General features: G+C 42.6%; 1 protein-coding gene across 3 annotated transcripts in view; it reads right to left on the bottom strand.

Moving 5' to 3' along the window:
- NIPAL2 (NIPA like domain containing 2) overlaps positions 1-16351 on the bottom strand; it is a 40071-nt gene that overhangs the window by 20190 nt on the left and 3530 nt on the right. For 2 of the 3 annotated variants that reach the window (XM_083749822.1, XM_083749823.1), the window contains exons 2-5: positions 13629-13697; positions 10533-10704; positions 7232-7291; positions 1621-1742 (exon numbers count right to left, since the gene is read on the bottom strand). In XM_083749822.1, coding sequence (XP_083605948.1) covers positions 1621-1742; positions 7232-7291; positions 10533-10704; positions 13629-13697 — 423 coding nt within the window. The remainder of the gene's footprint in view (positions 1-1620; positions 1743-7231; positions 7292-10532; positions 10705-13628; positions 13698-16351) is intronic. The other variant, XM_083749824.1, reaches the window with a different exon arrangement.

Below are 16351 nucleotides of genomic sequence, written 5' to 3'. Positions count from 1 at the left end.
CGACACTGGACATGTTGGCAGGGCAAAGCACTTGCTTAAAATAATGGGGGTGGGGGGAAGCAGAATAGTAGATATTTTGGCTCCAGGCTTTGAATGACGGCTAAGAAATTGTTGAGTGTGCTATGGGCCTGCTGGCTTCCCTCTTCTGATATGCAAATTTCCATTTCCTTCCCTTTATAGAACTAACCAAGAAGTTGCAGAGTTGTGCTTTCACCAATCGTATTTTTAAGCCAGAATATGCAACTGAAGTTTGAAACATTGCATGCTGTTGATCACAGAAGCGATTCTGATACTGCTTTAAAATGCCATAGCATGTTTATGAATGGCAACCATTTTGTGACAGCGCCCACAACACTTTATCAAAATTCCAGATGCGTTCACCAGTCCCCAAAGGTTAGGGACCTCTGAACAGATGTGAGTAAAGAAACAGTTTTGAGCTACATTTAATCCATCCACCTAGAACAGTCTTTCTCCCACAAAAAAAACTAAAAACAAACTCCTCTTGTCTTTCAGGGGTGGATTACAAGACATGAAGGGTCTGTGTTGAACTATACCCTGAATCCTATGCATTCCTGACTCATAAATCATGTTTTCCACTCTGTCAAGATTCCCATAAACAGGCATTTCCACTCAAAGGCCACCACAAGCAGAGCCTCCCTCTCTGACATCTAGCACATCATGCCATGCTTCTAAAAGTATGGATTTACTCTCACCCTTTCTTGAATGCTAGAAAGTCCAAGGCAGCCTTTGCAGAGTCAGTTTCTGCAGCTAGTGCAGAATGCTGCAGCATCTTTGGGCCAGCTCTCTCATTTGAGAGAATTTAACATAAAACATATCAAACATGAACTTACACTATAAAAAAAAGTTTTTGTTACACTAGCCTTTAGCTTACTGCGGAGGCGGCCTTGCCTTTTTTTCTATGCTCATTTCCCTACAGTTTGGAAAGGCACTCTTAAATTCACACTCCGCTTGACCCAAGGAATGTGGAAGGAGTAGAAGCTGAAGTAAGCAAACAGCAACATCCTTGACCGAAAGAACAATCGGTTCCCACACGAGAAATACCTGTTGACTCTGCAAACCAAGAGTGCCTGAATTACCCTGTATAGTGGATGCTCGGGTTGCGAATGAGATCCGTATGGGATGCACGTACGCAACCCGCAGCGTTCGCAACCCACGTCTGCGCATGCGCAGCTTGCGATTCGGTGCTTCTGCGCATGCACAAAGCGCGGTTTAGCGCTTCTGCGCATGCATGACCGCTGAAACCTGGAAGTAACCCATTCCGGTATTTCCGGGTTTCAGCGGTCCATAACCCGAAAAAACGCAGCCTGAAGCATCTGTAACCTGAGGTATGACTATACTGAGAGGGAACTCATTCTCTGAGTGCTGATCGCTATGTGGTCGAAAATGGTACCTTCCATGCACAACAGGAAAGTAGCAGTGGAGTTGTGGAAACGGCAATGGCCACAGAATGCCAAATGACTGTTGTGCAGAGGGGAAGGTGGACTATATTGGAGGATGCTGGAAGGAGGCACAACTGAATCCAGAATCACAGCACTTCTCGCTGCAATGTTTTGCTCTAGACCCCATTTGCAAACAGCGACTTTTGCATACTGTACTCACCACATAAATCAGGAACTGCCAGTTAACTAAATCATTCTGTATCTTTCTTGCCGTGACTTCCTGGGTAACGCGGGGAGCAAAGGTCACCACCAAAAATGTTCCTGCCATCGTCACAGTTCCACCTTTCAAAATAAATACATGTAGACAAACATGTTGTTATTATTATTTTTTACAAAACACGTAACTGGAAGTCTCTAGAGCGAACCTGCTAAACAGCAGCAGTTTGATCAAATTTAGGAGACTAAATTTAGGAGAAATTTATGCACAAACTCCATTTATCTCCTATGACCTGATCACATTCCAACCATAGAGGCAACACAATTCTATGCATGTCTACTCAGAAGAATGGCCTACCAAGTTCAATGGACTTTACTACCAGGACTGCAGAAATGAGAGCATTTGTTTTCCTGACTATGATTCGGCTGCATATACGTCCAAACTGTCTTAGGCAGTTTTACTCATATTGCTCCCCAAGGTTACCTATGATATATCAAGTAATATAATCAATGCACTTCCCTTTCCTCTAATTTGGTGGTCTTTCCGTTCTGCTTTGCATATTTTTGATTTTTGTTGCTTGCATTTTAACTTTATTTCAGAACACAATTCCATAGAATCATAGAATTGTAGAGTTGGAAGGAACCTTGAGGGTCATGTAGTCGAACCCTCCGCAATGCAGGAATCCTGTCCACAGCCATCCCTGGGTGGGCTCGAACCACCAACCTTCTGCTTAACAGCAAGACACACTGACCCACTGAGCCATCCTCCTTCTGACATGCTGGTAGTCTCATTGTCCAGTATTTGTATCTACCTAGTGCAAACTGGTTAGCATCATCTGGAACGCTAACCCTCTGTCATAATACTGCCTCTAGACGCCAGGATGATGCGCAACATTCCAGGCCAGGTATCTTAATTGTGGGCTGAGGGTCATTCGGATTTGGGGGAAAGTAAATATCACTGAAATCAAGGATGCAACCATATATGTAGTAGTTGTTTGAATGCAGAGCTGGTAGCTGCACAGCACAGCTCTGATGCCTTGGGATAGTTACATTGCCCTCCTACCTCTCACCACTAATAGCTACTGCTCCTGAAAGTGGCCAGAACTCTTCCTTAAGCCTGAGGACTCTGGGGATTTCCCCAGGCAGCAAGACGTATGCACAGAGCCTTCAGAAAGCACTCTGATATCTCAAGATCACTGCCAAGGGAAGCGGGGAGCAGTGTGAAAATTAATGATCGCAGCACAGGAAAGTGAGGATTTCTGCTCCCCTTCCTTCGGTAGCAGTTTCTTTCTTTACATCACTCGTGGAAGGGCTGTGTGGTAACTGCATTCATTGAAAAGAGGATGTGGGCTTGTGACAGAGTGTTCTTGAACGTGCAAGTGCATACAGACATGTGCTTTTCTTCATGAGTATGTCTTGTGTTCTTCGGTGCTGCCAAATGCCAATTTTAAATTGGTCTATGCGGTTTCTAGGCTGCTTTTTAATTTTATTTCAGAGGTCCCATCCCATAAAAATAAAATAAAACAAATCAATAAATCAATGTGGAACGTGAGTTTCTGGGGCACAGACTACTGCATAGAACATCAATGGGACATAATAGCACACTCGCAATTTAGAGGTGGGGGGAAACAATCCCCACAGTGTTCTATATTTATGTATTTGCACAAACCTCCCAACAATCACCGTATCTGCCATGGTACAGCTAACTCCAATGGAATGCAGCAACATTGTTAAAAAACCTCCATGGCAAAGACAAACTCGCAGAAATAAAATAAATCAGCCCAGAACTCTAGTTAAAACATTGTGCAGCGTACAAGACTGAAGGGGAACATGATCAGCTGAGGGATGAATTCTCCATGTATCACTTGGACCAAATAACTAAATATTATAGGGCTATTGGAGCAGCACTGAATTTCTTTCTCCAAACGCCCACAACAGCTGTGCAATTACCGTACAATCATTACACTAACAGCCTGCATCATCTGCCTGCTTATTTGCGCAGGGAGCCCAGTCCTCCTCTTCATTTTGCACGAATGACAGGCACACCAAACAAGATAGACGTTCCCACACAGATAGCACTTCTGCGTAGGAAAAAAGTATGCAAATCGTCACTAGGGATGGGTGAATTCTGTCAGTTTTGGTTATTCCCTGTTTCCTGTTTTTCTAATCTGAAATTCAGTTCTCCACATACTAGTTCACAATTAAAACAAAAACAAAAACCAGCCTCATGAAAACCCACCGGCCTTTTGGTGCAAATATCCCCTACTAAACACAATTTTTGTCTAACATAAACATGTTTTGGAAAGAGTTATCTGCAATACAGTGCATTTTGTATGATATTTTCATTAATATATATCATACCTTCCTTCCTTCCCTTCTTCTTCCCCTTTTTATGAAGATTACCTGCTCTGGGATCCCACAGCTAATTTTTCCCTGGTCTCCTCACTGGCCCAAATAGGACTAATTTAGCCAGCTAGCCCTGGTGATCATCTAATGTTTATTGGATGGATTGAATTTATTGTTATTCGCATTTTATACTGTATTTTATGCTGTTTTTTGTTGCATCAATTAAGTGTTTTAAATTTGTTGTTAGCTACCCTGAGCCCGGTTTTCTGAACCGGGAAGGGTGGGGTATAAATAAAAATTTATTTACTTACTTACTTACTTACTTACTTACTTACTTACTTACTTACTTATTTTGAGGTCAAGCTTAGTCGTAAACTGATCTGGCTGCTTTGAGCCTTCCACACCAACAAATTACCTCTGTGGCACTTGTTCACAAGCCGTTGATGGGAAGACCTTGTCTAAAAGCAAGTGGACAGGTAACACTGCTAGATGTTGCTACGGAATTGAAATTGATCCTTCACCCACCAAACTTCCAGTTAGAGAGCCTCTTGCTTCACTGAGTGACAATGTCATAAGGGATCTGTCTACTGATCAGGGATATGGGTACTGGATCATACAGGCCATAAGGACAGGAAAACCTTCCCATGGATTTGGCCCTTCTTGAAATTGGTCCAGTGAGCCATTCAAGGTGGTTAACAACAGCAAACAGGTTTTGCTGCATATGGGTTCCAAAACATGGCTTTAAAGGCAAATCCCACAACAACTTAAAGGCTGTTAATAGAATGCATCATTTGTGTGTAGTATCCCTGCTGGTTCAACAGCAAAGTAAAACACTCCTTGAGTAGAAGGCCCACACCACTTCTTGTTTCAGCTGTGGTGAGTTAGGCTGGAAAAGAAGGCTGTGGTAGATACTGTTTTGACATACCATGCGTTCAGCATGGTATGCATTCAGCGAAATAATCCATACACTCTCATGCTCCTATGACAATGAGAAGAGGAGAGCTGGTGTCCAGAAGATCATTGACCTGAGGGGCAGAGATGATGAAACACTGGGAGATCTTTCTGTATGTCTAGAAAGACACCTTCTGTCAACACCAGTGCTTTGTCCCTGTTGGAGCTGATAGACTGGTCTAACAGGATATATGAACCTCCTTTGACATGTAAACTTACTACAGAGGAAGTAGAGAAGTTCACTGACGAGCCCATGCAAATTCCACAGTGGCCCTATCATGTTCAGTCTATAGAGAGGTGTGTGAAACAAGTTGCAGAGGCAACGGCCAGGGTAAGGTAAAGGTAAAGGGATCCCTGACCGTTAGGTCCAGTCCTGGACAACTCTGGGGTTGCGTCACTCATCTCGCTTTATTGGCCAAGGGAGCCGGCATACAGCTTCTGGGTCACGTGGCCAGCATGACTAAGCCGCTTCTGGTGAAGCAGAGCAGCACACGGAAACGCCGTTTACCTTCCCACTGGAGCGGTACCTATTTATCTACTTGCACTTTGACGGGCTTTCAAACTGCTAGGTTGGCAGGAACTGGGACCGAGAAACGGGAGCTCACCCCGTTGCGGGGATTCGAACCGCCAACCTTCTGATCGGCAAGTCCTAGGCTTTGTGGTTTAACCCACAGCACCACCCGCATCCTGGGTGGCACTGTGGGTTAAACGGCCAGGGTATATGGATATAAAAAGTGTGAGGGTTAAATCAGGCCAAGAAGCAAGTCGGAGGCTGATGTCCAAGAGCAAATCAAAGCAAGACTTAATGAAACTTATTTAAATTTCTTATTAGCCGATGTCATTAGTTTCTAATGTTGTTTTATGATTACAGTGTATCCTTAGTAGCATGTGCTTTATGCAGGGAAACTAAAAATTTCACAGCATTACCCAATATTTTCAGAAGGTAAAATTAAAATTATTTGGTTTTCCAAGAGTAGTTGATGCGCTTTTTAATCAAATGAAGATTTGCCATGCTAAATGTTGTCAAGTCACAAAAATAATAGCATATTTGAATTCCTCACGCCCCCAAAACATATTTTTAAGACCCCTCACTGAATAAATTTGTAAAAACCAAGTTTCACCCCTTGAATTGACACATCCCATTGTGGTACACCCTTCCATAATCTTAGTGGAGACAAAGACCAGAATGGGCTGACTTTTCTGCCCAGCTGGTTTCCCGAATTTGGTGCCAAAGCTTTTTATTGGGTGAAGGTTAGTGAGGGAAAACAATACTTTCCCCAGGAATACATCCTAGTGTTCTGGTTGAGTTTTAGAGCACACGAGCAGAACTATGACTATGGACAGCTGCTGTGGGAATAAGCATTGTGACAAAGTTTGACAATCACAGCCATCTCAAATATGTCAACAACATTTATGCAGCAATTGGCCAGAGTAATCTCAAATGCCAAAAATAGCTATAGACTCATTGTCTTACATAAAGCAACCAAAATATCTGCTGGAACTAGTCACATATCTAATAAACGAACCGTAGAGCAAGGCAGATTTAATTTGCAAAAATGTTTTTGAGGCAGACATAAAGTCCAATGTTTTGTGCAACTGAGATCATGTGTGCCAGCAAAACATTGCTGAAATGCTCTTGGAAATAACCAAATTAGTATAAAAGGAACAAACAGTTACTATTTTTTAATGTTATAAAAAAGAGCTTGTGTGCAAATATCAACATTAAAAGAGCTGTGAGCAGAATGATCAAGCAATTAGATCATGTCTTGTTTTTGATAGGACTCCTACTGTTGTCAAACATCTCAAAATATGTAAAATATTGAAGTATTATCTCCCGATTTAAAAACTGGAAGCAAAAACATGAGCATAAACAGAAAATGCCCATTTAATTGATACAGACAAAAGTCTACCCAGGACAGCCCAGCCAAGAATGAGACTCTTAATCTCATGGTCGTGGGTTTGAGCCCCACATTGGGTAAAAGTTTCCTCCATTGCAGGGGGTTGGACTAGATGACCCTTGTGGTCCCTTCCAATTCTACAATTCTATGAGTCTATGATTGGAACAGGAAGAAAACTTACCAGAAAAAATAGATTCAATGGACTGTGGGGTTTAAAATCCAGGCTTGCATAACATTTTTTGGAGCAAAACTTGACCCTGCCTATTATTAAAACCATGTTCCAACCTATTTTAAAATAAGTGTATTTATCTTCAGCTGACAAATGTTGGGGGCATAAATATATCTAGCTATTAATGCAGCATTATTTCCCTTATCAAAACAGAACTCCAAGAATTAGACTGGCAGGAATCATTTACTTACCTAATATACCTTCGGATCTTATGTACTCTTTTAGGAATAAGACAGAAATAACTGCACTACCTGGGGAACAAACAGTCATTGTTAAATGTTACATAATAAGAGAATATATTAAAGATGATGAAGTTGCCTGTGATAACATTGCTTAACAATAATAACAAGAAAAGAACCCATTTGCCTCCACATCAGCAATATAATCCTGGCAAATCCTGGTGCTGGAACTAGACTCCTAGTTTACTTCCACACACTTTAAAAAATAATAATCCCATGGTAAACTGGCTACAACCCAAGAGACAGGGCTTGTGAAAGGAGTGCTCTCCACAGCACATCCCTCAAACACTCTTATTTGGGGGCTTTTAAACTGCCACCAATACTACCCACTTCTCCTTGTGTATACATAACTTGGGCACTCTCCTGGCAACAAATGGTTGTGGAGTTTCAACAGTGCCTTCCACATGACTTTATAGGCTTTGATATGTGCCATTTCCGCCATGATTCCTGCTTCTTTCCAACTCTAATCCCTGCCATACATGGACAGGGGCATTGTGGTTCCCATTGCTCAATAGAATTTAATCCCCTTTTATTGTGGTCACACCACAAGAACATTCTTACGAGACCTTGTTAGGTGGTACACATAGGTGATACGCATACACGTCACAACAGGGATGTGAATTATGCACCATGGGAAATTCCTTTCAGGCAGTATCTCAGCCCCACAGAGACTTGCTTAATTTACAAATGAAGTGGTTAAAATCCTGAAGTAGTACATATAAACAGCACAGACAAATATCCTGGTGCAACCCACTACCCGATGGGCTTGTGTTGCATTTGTAGAGTTTTTTCTCCAATGGAACATTTAAAAAAGTTTCTACTGTTCTCAAAAAAATAAAAGTAAATCTAGCATATTTCCATTTTGTCAATGACCCATAGAAACAGCCAATGAATAAAATGGCATTTGCAGCAGAAAACTCACATATGGTTCTTCCAAGCATTGCAAAACATTTGTTAAAATCAGTGTCCTGTTTCAAATGCTGTCAAGGGATTAAAAAGAGATAAACAGCAGTGTGTACACTTGCTTCATCAGCAGGAAACCTCCCCCTGAGGACACATAACTTTCTTCTCCCTAGAAATAATTTAAGTATAATTGCTATAACGAGCTACTGGGGGCTGTATAAATTATGACGAGAGGATAATAATAGCAAAGGTCTTTTTAAAAAGGAGTTACTCGAAATGCACTTAAGACACCTATCAACTTAAGATTACCATTTCATGTGAAATATTAGGATGACAGCTTTCGTGAGCAGAAAGTGCTAGTATCCAAGCAACATCGTGTAACACTGCAGCTCTCTGACTGAAAAATTGCATGTGTGTGTTGAGGCAGAGGGAAATGAACCCACCTAGAATATAAATTACTTCTCTCAATGATGCCTCATGGTGGTAGACTTCTGTCTCACTGGTACCACTTCAGACTGTGGTTGGGGAGGGATGGGGATCACATGACTAAAAGCTCTGGTATGAAAAACAGCCCCCACACTGGGAGAAAGGGACAAACTTCCCCCCTGAAATTCTTATACTCTGTGTGGAAAAACTAGGCCTGAAACTGACGCTGGGCTTTCAGATATCACCAAGGTACCGAGACAGTTGCTATAACGATTATCTAACTGACACAGGGTTTATTTGCTCAAGCATTTCTGTCCCCCGACACAAAAAGGTACCCTGTGCTGAATTGCAGCTACTTCAGTCTATATGGAGCCAGTCATTTGCACCTGGTTGCCATGCAGTGCTTTGACTTAACTGTGACATAGCAAAAAGCAGAATTTGGCTTGGTACAGGCTAAAGCAGTCAGATATCATCCCAGAATTGTTTTTTTCCACAGCTGTCACAGCTGGAATTAGTCATGAGAACTCATCCTCATCATAGACACTAATGACGTCTGAAAAGGTACTATTCAGACACAAAAGGAAGCTATCAGCAGACTTTGGGAAATCTTAATGTATGTAAGTATGCAACATATATTTAAGGGGGGCAACCCTTAAGGTAGTGGTGAACTCAAAACAGCCCCATGAGGATGACGCATGCTCAGTAGAAATGCTGTTCAACTTGGGGAGGCGGGGAGTCAGAAAGCTGAGGGTTAAAGGAAAGGGAATATCCTGGCAAAGGGTGTGACTGGATAGAACAGGCAAATTACACTTTTTTGTTGTGGGTGCCACTCATTTTTCTCTAACAGACCTATCAATATTTTTATGCCATATATGCAGTTATCATAGAATGAAAAGTCCATGCAATTGAATCCTATAATACCACCCAAATAGCCAGTTTTCATAATGTTGGGACAAAGCTATACAAACAGAGCAGATATGGCCCTCCAAATCACCTCTGACCATTGGCCATGTTGGCTGGGGGTGGTGGGAGTTGTAGCGCAAAACATCTGGAAAGCACCATATTGGGGAAAGCTGTTCTGTCCCATGATCCAGTATGCTCCTGCAACAGCATCTTGGAATCCAAGACAATGTTATAATATAGAAAAGCGCAGGGATTTTATAGCACATCCCTTCCACTGGAATACTTCCCATTCTAGCAAATCTCTCTCTCCAGGGATCTCTCTTATATGTCTCTTAACTTTCCTTAACCATTTGTGCAATTATCTCAAATAATTTAAAGAAAAATCTCCATGGATGTCACAGAGGAAAGGTGGGAGGAACCAGCTGGGGAACCACTAAGGGACGAAGGCTCAAATCCCAGGGAGTGGTGGCAGGACAATGAGCTCAGAGGGAGAAGACTGGGAAGAGGAGGTGTTCAAAGATGAGGACGTAACAGGCCTTAGTGAGCTGAGAGAATCTGTGGCAGAGAGAAGTAGCACAGGCTCAGAAGCAGAAGCTGAAGCAAGAGAGTTGGAGGGAGGCAGCCAAGAGGTAGGAATGCGTCGGACTGGTGAAAAGTCACAAGGGTCTCCCCCTCCTGCCCTCTCCCCTTGACTCCCAGAACCAGAAGAGGCATGAAAAAGGCAGAGGAGAGCTTGGCTGCACACAGGCATAGTCTCTGATTGCTTGGAAAAAAACTCTGGAGAAGAGGAGATTTAAGGCAGCTGTGGGGAGGTGGAGATTGTCAGTCTCGACAGCTGATTCATGAGGTAAGACCTACCATGGATGAGCTGCTTTGCTCATTAGACCTGACACTTAGCTGAGTCTGTGAAGTCGTGTTTTTGGTAATAAAGAGTTAACTCCAACTTTGAACTGTGTGAGTGATTTCTGGCTCGTTCTTTGACAATGAATACAGGATGGGGTCAGGGGTCAGGTCATCTTACCTATGACAGCCACATTTCCTAATGGAGCAATGAGCATGACTGAAGCAAATCCGTAGGCGGCGAAATTCCCAATTTCTCCAGTCCCCATGAGTATAATGCCGAACCACCAAAGCTTGCTTCTGTAAAAGGGCTTCTGACTGCCTTGACGCATGAGTCGAAGATGACAGTATTTCTAAAAGTTAGATGTGATGGAGAACATGTGAACGAAAGACATGGCTTTGCATGCATGTAACAGATATTGTACTTGACATCAATATGGCATTGCAGAAGCTTTGTGCATCCTGCTATCAGTGCTGAAGGAATTATATAAATCTCCAGTCCCTAAATAAACACTCCTGGAATAAAAATGACAGCGTGAGCTGAAGTTAGCATTCTGTGTAGGTGGTTTGCAATGCATGACTTTGGAGCTACTTTCAAAATAATGAATTTTTCAGAAAACTATTCGAATTCTTAGGGACATCCAGGTGTCATTGCCAAGAAACCAAAAAGAATGAAAGATCCAGCCAGGTGCCAGTCTGAATAAGACTGATAAGACATTAGATTCACTTAAGTGGGGAAGGTGGGAAACTGCATGTAACCAGGAATACAAAGAGACCACCAAATGACCAAAATAAATATTTGATTTCTTTGGCAGCAAGCTCTAAATGGAATTATTTAGATCTGGATAGAGGAAACTCGTTTCATATAATCAGTAATTAGGATTGTCTGCAATTCGTTGAGGGTTTCTCCAGACTTACCACTCTTTCCAAGCACAGTCCATGATTAAAAGCTCCATATCGAAGCAATCTTTTCTTTTGCCCTGGGAAAATCTACTCTTTAAAGCTCAATTGGAGGAAACATCCATTTGCAGAAAACCTGAATTGGCATTTGCTCCAATTCAGATTTAAAGAGTAGGTTTTCACAGGGAAAGCTTGGGGCAAAAAAACCACACCCCAAATCGCTCAGACACGAAGTTTTTAAGTGTGGACCTGGGCCTACAAAGAGTGGGGCAAAAGGTAAGTCTGGATAAGCTCTGAGATAGTGCTTTCAAAAATAGTATTACTAATGAAAAGCAATAATCAGCTACTATACTAAACTGCAAGGGACGTGAGTGGCACTGTGGGTTAAACCACAGAGCCTAGGACTTGCCGATCAGAAGGTCGGCGGTTCGAATCCCCGCAATGGGGTGAGCTCCCGTTGCTCGGTCCCTGCTTCTGCCAACCTAGCAGTTCAAAAGCATGTCAAAGTGCAAGTAGATAAATAGGTACAGCTCCGGCGGGAAGGTAAACGGCTTTTCTGTGCGCTGCTCTGATTCACCAGAAGCTGCTTAGTCATGCTGGCTGTACACCGGCTCCCTCGGCCAGTAAAGTGAGATGAGCACCCCAACCCTGGAGTCAGCCACAACTGGACCTAATGGTTAGGGGTCCTTTTACCTTTACCTTTTTATACTAAACTGCTACAGAAGGGGCACAGCTTCTTGACAGACACAGTGGACCCCAGGCAGTTCTCTGTTTTGCCCTCCATGTCATACACATACCTGGCCCTAAATGAGCAGAATGATGGCAACATGAGAACACACCTTGTCAGTTCCCCACTCTCCACAAGGAGACATGTCCTGAGACATTGTTGGTTTTTAGCTGCCAGGCAAAACACTTCCTTTTTACCCAGGATTTTGGTCCTTAATTTGAATGGCTTCAGATATTTGAACCTGGAATAGCTCAGTCGGTACAGCATGAGACTCTGAATCTCGGGGTTGTGGGTTCTAGCCCCATGTTGGGCAAAAGATTTCTGCATTGCAAGGACTTGAAATGGCCCTTGTGGTCCCTTCCAACCCTACAATTCTATGTTTTGTGGTTTCTTTTAGCGGTGCAGGATCTGTAAGACCTGACCTATATTTGCATACATGTGTTTTTTGGGCTTTTATTGGTTGTGTTTTGTTATAATTGGTTATAGTATTTATCCTATTTTGGTAAGTTGCTTTGGGTCACCTTGATGAGGAACGCATCACCATCATCATCATAACAACAACAACAACAACAATCTGAACACTGGAAAGAGAGGGGAAGGTGGCAATATGAAAAGCTGCTTTCAAATGGTAGAGCGATTAAGCCAAGCGCTCGCATACAGAATCAATTTCCATTGGCTTCCACATGGGAGCTGTAACATTCAAATTGGTAGTCAAAAGATCTTTACTGCGGGACAAGGATTACTGAGTGCGTGGTGAGCATTGATTTCATGGAAGGGTGGTAATCCGATCACTGCTCTGCGCTGCAAGCCAATGCTCAGCTCACTTTCAGACGTTTTGCCTTAATATGGGCAAAGTATAGGGACCGAAGAGAAGGAAATGTGGCAACTGTTAAGGAGGCACAGGGATGTGGCTCTTGTTTATACGGAAATTTGATATGGTGGCTCCTATGCTTAGGAACTTTTGCCTAGCATACAAAAAAAATACCCCAAATGAATCACAATACTAAATACGATTCACAGGAAGAAGGTTGAAAATAAGTTGTGTAGTCAAATATCAACGAATTAAATATAAAAGTCGCAGAACTTTAAGTGTGCTTTTATGCCTGAACAGAGGAATAAAACTCAAAGCATATTGTAAGGTAATCAGTAGCTCAGTGCTGTGTTATGTAAGTGCGTTATTAAAGGTAAAGGTAAAGGTACCCCTGCCCGTACGGGCCAGTCTTGACAGACTCTGGGGTTGTGTGCCCATCTCACTTAAGAGGCCTGGGGCCAGCGCTGTCCGGAGATACTTCCAGGTCACGTGGCCAGCGTGACAAAGCTGCATCTGGTGAGCCAGAGCCGCACACGGAAACGCTGTTTACCTTCCCGCTGGTAAGCGGTCCCTATTTATCTACTTGCACCCGGAGGTGCTTTCGAACTGCTAGGTTGGCAGGCGCTGGGACCGAGCAGCGGGAGCGCACCCCACCGCAGGGATTCGAACCGCCGACCTTTCGATCGGCAAGTCCTAGGCGCTGAGGCTTTAACCCACAGCGCCACCTGCGTCCCAAGTGCGCTATTAACCAACATTAAATATTATGGCTGGAAGCCTGTGTACACAGTTTGCTGCTTAGCTCTCATTACCAATCACCATACAAAGGAGATTTTTCTTACCTGCAGATTCAAAGAGATGCTAATGAGAATGTTTCCTGCAATTGCCAACAAGACGCCTAAGAGCAAAGTCTGCAGAAACAAAACATTTGTGTACAGTAATACAGATAATTAGTGGAACAGCAGGCAAATATGCACACAGTTTCATTCATTTATAGAATAACTTGCTGGGGATTGGGGCGGCAATACTTCCTGCTCTTTCAAGGGTAGGGCTGAGCTATGTTGCCTGCTATTTACAAACACTCTTCCGTATCCTAACAGCAGAGCCTAAATAGTAAAAGTACCCGAGACATGCTGAATATTCATCTACGGTACGCATCTTGCATACCAGCTCCCCAATTTCCCCATCTTGCCCATGAAGAAAATTATTGAAAAAGAAGAAAAAAGACCGAGAATCCTAAGGAGCTGCCAACATTGATTCCCACCCCACGCCCGAATCATACAGAAAGTAGAATTGGTTGTTCATGTGAGACAATGCCAACATACTGGACTAGTTCAGCAATGGAACCAATTGGGGTGCGGTCGTCTCTCATTGGAAGCTCCCCATTGGCTAGGTCTTCTCAGAGGTGCTTCCACATTTGTAGAATTCCATCCCTGGTGAGATGTGTCTCCCTCCCTCATTACTAACTTTCAGGAGGAATTTTAAAACATCCTTGTTAACCCCCAGGTATTCAGTGGCTGAAAGATACAGCTCCTAGCAACTGGAAATTATTGGGTGTGAAAATCTGTGACTGTTTCATATATTTTTATTTGCTTTAAGTATTTTATTTTTTTAAAAAATGATTTTTAATTGTATTATTTTATCTGTGGTTTGCCACCCTGGATTCCTTTGGGAGAAAGTGCAGGATGTGGATTCAACAAGTAAATAAAAGAGTTCTGGATTTCTAGCAAATACTAAAACGGAAAATATATATATAAATTATGCAAATCTGACTAAAAGTATGCAAAACCAACGTAAGCTTAAGATTCTGAATCAACTTGGCAAAACACAGTGTTCTCCCTATAGAATTTTATTATCATCTAATCAATTTATTGCCAAAGGAAAATGTGCAGTTTTCGTAACTGTATACAAATCTGTTCCAGGTATTGCTTTCTCAAAGAAATATATAAAGGATAGTATATAACAACATGTAGAAAGTTTACAATTTGGTTTAAACTACAAGGAGAGATACATTCAAAGTACAGCCGTACCTTGGTTGCTGAACGCCTTGGAACTCGTATGTTTCGGCTCCCAAATGATCAAAAACCGGAAGTGATTGTTTTGGTTTTTGAACAATTTTTGGAAGCCGAACGTCTGTCACAGCTTCCAATTGTCTGCAGGACGCTCCTGCAACTGTACGACACATTTCTATACCTTCCTTCTAATGCAGCTTAAGGCAACAGATCTAACCAGGCTGTTTTGTAACAGCCATCCTCTCGCTCTCTTTCTCTAAGTCCTTAAAATCACAAGGCAGCAGAGTAGAAATATTTATACAATGGTGCTACTTTAGATGCTGATATACTATAGTTACTCTGTCCATCTAAAGAGATGCATTAGACAACCTCTGCTTCAAGAGGGTGGATTTTTTTCTAGCATGCTCCATTCCTAAACTTCTAACATACTGTTCGGATAAACTTAGCTTCACTGCTTAAGCTTGAAACAAAACCTTTCCAAGATTGACTGCTCATTTCCTCTAAGGCTACTCAAACAGCTCCCTAAAGATAGTTTTATAGCCAAAGGTTCTATAGCAATAGGGATGAAGAACCAGAGAAAGGGCATGACTCAATGAAATCACTTACAGCATTTTGTTTCAGATCCCACTTGTTTCTCACCAACAGCACACTCAATATTTTTATGCTATATGCGGCCATCAAAAAACTAAAAGAACATGCCGTTGACTCTCACGATGTTACCCAAATAGCCACATTTCCGCAATGTCAATACAAAGTGATATAGATAGCGCAGGCATGGGAAACCTGCAGCCTTCCAAATGTTGTTGAACTACAGTTCCCATCATCCTGAGCGATGGGCCATGAGGCTGTGGCTATTGAAAGTTGGAGGCCAACAACATCTAGAGAGCCACAGGTTTCCCACTCCTGGCATGGCAGTGTAACAGGCCTTTCTCATCACACCAACATTATACATAGACAATGGTACCTCAGGTTAAGAACTTAATTCGTTCTGGAGGTCTGTTCTTAACCTGAAACTGTTCTTAATCTGAGGTACCACTTTAGCTAATGGGGCCTCCTGCTGCCGCCATGCCGCCGCCACGCAATTTCTGTTCTCATCCTGAAGCAAAGTTCTTAACCTGAGGTATACTATTTCTGGGTTGGCGGAGTCTGTAACCTGAAGCGCCTGTAACCTGAAGCGTCTTTAACCCGAGGTACCACTGTACACAAGAGATGATTTAGGCAGTATATATCCTACTGCTCAGATATGCTTCCAGCCTGATGGAAGAGACACTGCCACAGGATAAACCCAGTAGGCTCTGATGTAATGGATAGGGTCCACCAGTTCAGTGCAGCTGAGCCTACACTCCAGATGAACGTCAGTCCACAATGGTGTGCCACTGGACACTACTGAATCAGAATTGGCTGTACAATCCAAGAATGGTTGAGTTGTCATGGAAGTGACCCCCAAGAAAAGGTAAATTCTCCTTTGACACCACATCACACCAGTGACACAGGAAACGTGATACTTTTGGGTTTTAATCCTGTTACGGATATTTCTGCTGGTGGAATTGGGC

This window comes from Podarcis gaigeae (assembly GCF_964106915.1).
Source record: "Podarcis gaigeae genome assembly, chromosome: 7".
NCBI classification, from domain to species: domain Eukaryota; kingdom Metazoa; phylum Chordata; class Lepidosauria; order Squamata; family Lacertidae; genus Podarcis; species Podarcis gaigeae.
The sequence above is the reverse complement of the archived record's forward strand: the minus strand, read 5'-3'. Positions and strand labels throughout refer to the sequence as shown.